We start from the raw sequence: 7,835 nt of genomic DNA on the forward strand, positions 1-7,835 counted from the left end.
TGCAAGAAATAGAGAAGCAGTGAATACATTACAGTCCTTAAATGGATGGCTATTTTTTTTACTGACTGCTTATGAAACCAGACAAGGAACTACATCTGAGAACAGACTTGTCTTGCTACCTCCACCTCTCATGACTTGCTCTCAAGGTCGACCGCGATACAGCATTTCAAGAGAACAAATATCTCATTTAGTATCTCTTGGAATGAACTGGCAAAGCATTGCAACATGCTTAGGGGTTAGCTCCCGTACTCTGTACAGGCACAGAGAGGACCTTGGCATTGAGCCACTGACTTATGCAACATTATCCGATGAAAACCTGAACAGGGTTGTTAGGGAAATTCTTCAGTATACCACAAATGCAGGTGAACGATATGTGCATGGCAGCTTGAGATCACGTGGGTTACGAATCCAAAGGTGGCGTGTAAGACAAAGTCTACAAGAAATTGACCCCTTTGGACGTTCCCTCAGAAGACGCAATGCAATACGTCGACGACTGTACAGTGTTCCTTTCCCCAATCAGTTATGGTGAGAAAATTCTAACAGAAAAACAGTCCTGATTCTAAGTCTATAACAAAATGGATTATCTAAAGCAAAATAACTCATTGTTTTATTTACTCAAACGTGTGCATATCCTTGACCATGTCATAGTTTCCCCATACATAACTTATACTTATTTCATTTTTCTATAGGCATATAGATGGAAACCACAAACTTGTGAGATGGAGGATGGTGTTCCATGGCTGTGTGGATGGTTTCAGTAGAACCATCATCTACCTTGCGTGTTTAGATAACAACAGGGCATCAAGTGTTTTGTCACTGTTCATGGTTGGTGTTCAGAACTTTGGAATGCCATCCAGAGTGAGATGTGATCACGGGCTAGAAAACACTGGTGTTGCCCGTTTCATGCTTTACAGGCAAGGACTGAACAGGCATAGTGTTATCACTGGCAGGTCTGTGCATAATCAAAGAATTGAGCGATTATGGGCAGAATTAAATCGAGTGGTCTCATATCATTTTGTTAATCTTTTCAATTTTATGGAGGAGCATGGTGTATTAGATTCACTTAATGAGGTCCATTTATTTTGTCTTCATTATATATATTTGCCACGTATTCAAAGAGCTGCCACAGAATTTCAGAACCAGTGGAATAACCATGGACTTTCAACACAAGGAGGGCAAACCCCTCTTCAGCTGTGGCAAAGGGGCATTATCAACAATGCAGGAATACATAACCCAAATATGAATGGTATTTGTGAAAATGACTTTGGTATTGATGGATGCAGACCACTGCCAGAGCTGGAGACAAACAATAATGTCATTGTTCCATCAATTAACATTTCCATCAGTGACACCATGATGGTTACACTTCAACAGACCTTTGATCCATTTGAAGATGATGGCAATAACGGTATAGATTTATTTTGCAACCTTGTTCGTTTTCTTGAGAGACAATCCTAAAATATCAATAAGGCCTCTGGAGAAATTTCATTTACTGTAATTGTGGTTGTGCAGCTTAAAAAGAATACAGTGCCAAGACTGTTGTTAGTTCAGTATTATTAGAAGTTTAGTCACAGCTTTAAATTTCAAGAATGCTACTATCAACCTTTACATGCATGTTGACAGTTTGTATACAATTTTAAAGAATTTATGAGTTGTATTATGTGAGTCTGTTGAGATTTTACAACCATGTTTTGTTTTAAAACACCTTGTTAAAAGAAAAAATAAATTTGTTCAACCACATTTTATTGAGGTTTTTGGTCATCACAATCACCAGATGTATTGTCTTGGAACAAGATGACTCAAACTGATAACATTAACATTAATACAGTCAGTAAATACATCAAACATGGATCACTGATCAAATAGAATAGAAGTGTCAGATAAACAATATTGAAGAACACCAGAGAATAAAAGCAACAAACAAGTACAAAGCTAGAAAACAAAAATAATCACAATGCACATACATTAATGCAATGAAAAAATTATTATTGAATTATGTTAGTATATATAACTATTGTATACTTGTAGAATGGTACCCTGACAAGCAAATAGACTTGAAGCAAATGAACATTTGTTAAAAGGTCAATGCAAAAACAGAGCCTCCAATCACAAAATAGGTGGGTGAAATATGAAATATGGCAACATAAAGTAAATTCAGCTTGGTCTCAAGTGTGTTAATTGGTGTTTTAGGTGGAACATTTTGAACATTTTTGGTTTGATTTCTGAGAAAGAAAATGCATTGATATTCAACCCCCCCCCCCCCCCTTTAGAATTAGTTAATGATTGACACTCATTAATTTAACTGAGTGCAAAACTCAGATTAGCATACTAACCTGACTAGGAATTAAGCTATTCCAAAACCATGTGTATTACCTAATGCAAAGTCCATATTCTCCTGAAAGTCTTTGTAAGAGGTATGAAGTGGTAACTTTAAACAATTGATGCACGTGTTTGCAATGGGTAGTTTAGACATGGCTTGTGCATCAGGCTCTTGGTGAAGAAATTCAATGGACGGTTGTGGAGAGAAGCCAATTGGTGGAACAGTGTTGGCTCCAGTGGCGAAGGCAAGAATTGTCCCCAGCTTCTGTGTTCCGTCTTGATCTAAAGGAAAAGCAATACTGTCAAAAATGGCATTAAAGACAAAAAACACAGCAAGCATTTATACTTTTAACTGATTCAATGAAAAGATGCACCGCATTATAAATTGAACATACAATGCTTAAAACGCTAAATTTACCTTCTGCATCTGTTAGGTAGTCTCTCCAGAAACTAATGACAACTGCTTCAGCATGCCTTTTATTGCTCCCAGCTGGAGAAAGGCGGATGGTAAAGAGGCTGTCAAGAAGGTCAGCTGTAAGCACTGAAGGTGACCAGCATAGAAGGGTGCGAAAACTCTCTGGGTGAGCTTGGATTTTGTCCAGCACCTCAAGTGTCCGTAGTCCATCCTGAAATCTAAATGATAATCAGAATTACCTTTAAAATCACATCAAAAATGAATGGATCCAAGAAGTATAATCTAAAACATATGAATTTATATATACAATAATTTTTACTTCCGATTATTCACATCATCAAAAGTGTATATCCCAAATCATGCATTTTTCATGTGATGCTGTCACCTTTGGAGGCATGGTGTACCTACACATAAAGAAATGTCACACAAAATTCCCAGAATACAAGGCAATCAGCATGGGTTTGAGTTACTTATTGGACAACAATAAATACATACATACATACATACCTTTCAAATGGACCACGGACTCTGTGTATTACTTGGAACATGATAATGGACTTCAGGAGAATGCACACCCAACATGCTCCTCTGACCATTGACGGAGCGTCTGTGGAGAGAGTGAGCAGCACCAAGTTCTTGGGTGTGCACATCACAGAGGATCTCTCCTGGACGTACAACACCACAGCACTGGCCAAGAAATCACAGCAGCGTCTCTTCTTTCTCCGCAAACTAAGAAGAGCAGGAGCACCAGCCCCCATCATGCACACTTTCTACAGAGGCACCATCGAGAGCATCCTGTCGAGCTGCATCACTGTGTGGTTTGGAGCCTGCAATGCGTCCTGTCATAGAACCCTCCAACGCATAGTGAGAGCTGCAGAGAGGATCATTGGTGTCTCTCTCCCCTCCCTCCAGGACATTTACAGCACCCGTCTCACTAAAAAAGCCCTTTGCATAGCGGCTGATCCCACGCACCCAATGCAAAGCTTCTTCAAGCTGCTGCCGTCGGGGAGGAGACTGCGGAGTCTCCAGGCCAGGACCAGCAGGCTGAAGGACAGCTTCATCCATCAGGCTGTCAGGAAGCTTAACTCCCTCCCAATTCTGCCCCCTCTCCCCTCTCTCCTCCACGGTCTCACTGAACTCTGTCACACACACTCACACACTCTCTGACTCACTCACTGGCCTGCACCAGTTACCAGTCACTTTGTGGAGCATTGGACTGCCATTACCTCATAAGACTTTGTGTTACACTATCTCATACCGTACATTACCAAATCTCCATTTGCACTATTTGCCTATTTGCACTACTCTGCCTGGTTTGCACTCAATGTCATTTACCCTTATATTGTATATTGTATAGCTTTCTTGTTATATGTAAAATTGTATTATATTATTTAATTTTTTTTACTTTAAAATATTTTACTTGCATTTTTAATCACTCTTATATTTAAATGTTCATTTTCTATTTTATCTAGGGATTGAGAGTAACGAAGTTTCTATTCTCTGTATGTCCTGTACATGTGGCAGAATTGACAATAAAGTTGACTTTGACTTGACTTTGATAATGTCATGTATAAGCAGATCCTTGTCTTCCAGCCTCCGTAGCGGCCTCAGGCAGCCAGCATTGGCTAAGTATTCCTGAAGTGGCTCAGTTGCTACTATCAGATCTTCAAAGGATTTACACTCTTTAACCTTCAAATAAAAAAATAAAAAATTAATGGGCCCCAATTAATACATGGAGTAGAATGAAATGCACACAATACTAAAACATTATCCAACAACTGACAAATCAGTTTTACCCTTTTAATTTTTTCACGCAGGTCACTATCGGCAACATCTTCTAAAACTGGTTTAGCCAAATCTGGGCCATCAACAAGGCAAGAGAAGAGTGTTGGGGACAGAAAGCCTGCTGGTGGACCACCATGTACAAGGCTTACTGCAATGGCTCTGCCTGCAATGAAGTACCTGTCCTCCCTCATGGCTAGAAATAATGAAAAACATTACATGTCAATAGATGCATGAAAGCGCTTGACAAGAACTTCATAAAAATGATTTTTTTATTGCATTACTCCAGGGATATCAGCCTAAAATCAATACATACCATGTGATGGCCAAACCCGTGGCCACACTCTAAAGTCGGTAACTTTTGTATTTTCATTCTTCATTTGAACATAGTAATACATTTTAGTTTCCAATAACTTTATTGATTGGTTTGGATACATTTGTTCTATTTTTAAGCGCGCACATTTAGTTTACTTATGTATTCATACTACTTCATTTCTTTGCTTTCTGACTAACCTTTGTCTTTTTATTTCTTACCTGCTATCATCCCTGGGAGTTGCCGGACAAAAGATGGTAGCAAGGGTTTGAAACCATTAAATGGAAAGGAAGATAATTGGACCATACCACCACCTCCTGCTGAAGGGGGGAATGTGTGTTTTCTTTACTTTAAAAACAAAGTATCCATCCATCCATCCATCCATCCATCCATCCATCTTCATCCGCTTTGTCCGGGGCCGGGTCGCGGGGCAGCAGCCTAAGCAAAGAGGCCCAGACCTCCCTCTCCCCAGCCACCTCCTCCAGCTTATCCGGGGGAATACCAAGGCGTTCCCAGGCCAGCCGAGAGATATAATCTCTCCAGCGTGTCCTGGGTCTGCCCCGGGGCCTCCTCCCGGTGGGACTTGCCTGGAACACCTCACCCAGGAGGCGCCCAGGGGGCATCCTTGTCAGATGCCCGAACCACCTCAGCTGGCTCCTTTCGATGTGGAGCAGCAGCTGCTCTACTCTGAGCCCCTCCCGGATGGCTGAACTTCTCACCCCATCTCTAAGGGAGAGGCCAGCCACCCTTCGGAGGAAGCTCATTTCTGCCGCTTGTATCCGCGATCTCGTTCTTTCGGTCACTACCCACAGCTCGTGGCCATAGGTGAGGGTAGGGACGTAGATCGACTGGTAAATTGAGAGCTTCGCTTTTACACTCAGCTCCCTCTTCACCACGACGGACCGGTGCAGCGTCCGCATTACTGCAGCTGCAGCCCCAATCCGTCTGTCGATCTCCGGCTCCCTTCTCCCATCACTCGCGAACAAGACCCCGAGATACTTGAACTCCTCCACTTGGGGCAGGAACTCATCCCCGACCCGGAGTGGGCACTCCACCCTTTTCCGGCTGGGAACCATGGCCTCAGATTTGGAGGTGCTGATCCTCATTCCCGCTGCTTCACACTCTGCTGCGAACCGTTCCAGTGCGAGCTGGAGGCCCTCACCCGATGAAGCCAACAGAACCACATCATCTGCAAAAATCAGAGATGAGACTCTGAGGCCACCAAAGCGAAAGCCCTCCGCCACTTGGCTGCGCCTAGAAATCCTGTCCATAAAAATTATGAACAGAACCGGAGACAAAGGGCAGCCCTGGCGGAGCCCATCACCCACCGGGAACGAGTCCGACTTATTGCCGGCAATGCGAACCAAGCTCTTGCAACGGTTGTATAGGGATCGAATGGCCCGTAGCAATGGGCCAGACACCCCATATTCCCGCAACACCTCCCACAGGACACCCCGAGGGACACGGTCGAATGCCTTCTCCAAGTCCACAAAACACATGTAGACTGGTTGGGCAAACTCCCATGCACCCTCAAGCATCCTGGAGAGGATAAAGAGCTGGTCCAGTGTTCCGCGACCAGGACGAAAACCGCAAAAACAAAGTATTTGTATTTAATTACATTTTTGAGTTTAGGGTTTAATGGGGTTTTTGGTTTTCTTCTTTAGTGTTTAGTTTATTAACAAACTAGATTGTACTGCATCGTTTGTGATTTATGATTTAGTTTTGTTTGTTACCCCTCATGTGTCACAATGGTCTGATCAGCCATTATATATACCCTTGTATGTCATTTCATGTTTAGGTCAATTATGTTTGTTTGTGGCAGTCATTTGGTTTGTTAAGTTTGCAGTCTTTGCCTGAGTTCAGTTTTGTGTCTTTGACCTCTTTTATGAGCTCAACATTTATTAGTCTTGTAAATATAATTTTTGGGGGTTAAATAAATGGAAACTATATTTTTCTAATAATTCCTGGGCTCCTCCTGTTTTTCAACTCGGTCCATCACATACCAGCACTATCAAGCGCCAAGTTCATTTTGCCTTCTTCACCCTCAAACATTGGAGACAGGGGCAAAGCTTCGATCAGAAGTCTTAGAAATTCTCTTCTTGGTCCACCCAAGTCAACAGCCTCTTCAGGTACTCCCATATCGTCAGAAAACCTGACAGAAATTGTGTGGCATGGATCATATGTCGCTCGTTTAAAACCTCTAATTGCTCCATCCAGGACTGTTGATCTATTAATGTTGAACTTGCATTTCTTCTGCTGGTTTACTTTTGCAGAAAGTTCCTCCAAAATATCTTTTGCTGATACCAAACAACTTGAAGTCCTGTAGGATTAAAAAAAAAAAAAGAAAAGAAAAAAAAAGAAAAAATATTGAAAAGAACATCAGTAAAAACATTCACATACAAGGGCTACAAGGACATACAAAGTTTTGTCAAAATCAGAATCAGCATACTTTAATAATCCCTAAAGGAAATTATCATAATCATAAGCAAAATGTACAAAGGAGTATATTGCTCAGTGGCTTTTTGTATTGTTTATATGTTTTGGAGAACTAGAAAGCACTAGAGCAAAGAAAAATAGTTTCAATGCACAATAAGTAAATAACAATAAGTAAATTTCACTTCATTGTCAGATAGGCTCTGTTAAAAATTCGCTGCCTATTTCAAATAAAATAAAATTTGCCAGCATTACAGCATTATCATTTGACTCTGTAGACATTATTCAAAAAACTGTTTTGTTAACAGCAAATATAAATATCATATATGCATATAAATATCTGAGGATGGATTAAACTCCTTCACAACACTGGTTACAGTATTGGATTGCAACAAATATGGTGTGTTTAATTGGCTACTGTAAAACATTTGTATTTGAAACTAACCTTTCGCTCTGCAGGCTTGCTAGTATAGCCTGGTTAAGTTCCTCATCATCAGAAGACATGTCAGATAGTGGAGTCATGATTGAAAGGTAGTTATCGTAGTTTACAGATTGACTGTGTGTTGATGTAGA

General features: G+C 41.1%; 1 protein-coding gene across 1 annotated transcript; it reads right to left on the minus strand.

Annotated features, from left to right (window-relative positions):
* Positions 1 to 1,779: 1,779 nt before the first annotated feature.
* On the minus strand, positions 1,780 to 3,818 carry LOC308407214 (G2/M phase-specific E3 ubiquitin-protein ligase-like). The gene is made up of 3 exons (XM_080898749.1): positions 3,242 to 3,818; positions 2,738 to 2,952; positions 1,780 to 2,601 (listed from the first exon to the last, which is right to left on the minus strand). Exons 1-3 carry the CDS (start codon positions 3,493 to 3,495, stop codon positions 2,345 to 2,347), a joined length of 726 nt encoding a protein of 241 aa, XP_080754875.1. The 5' UTR covers positions 3,496 to 3,818; the 3' UTR covers positions 1,780 to 2,344.
* Positions 3,819 to 7,835: the final 4,017 nt, after the last annotated feature.

This window comes from Rhamphochromis sp. 'chilingali' (genome assembly GCF_963969265.1).
Source record: "Rhamphochromis sp. 'chilingali' genome assembly, chromosome: 12".
NCBI lineage: Eukaryota > Metazoa > Chordata > Actinopteri > Cichliformes > Cichlidae > Rhamphochromis > Rhamphochromis sp. 'chilingali'.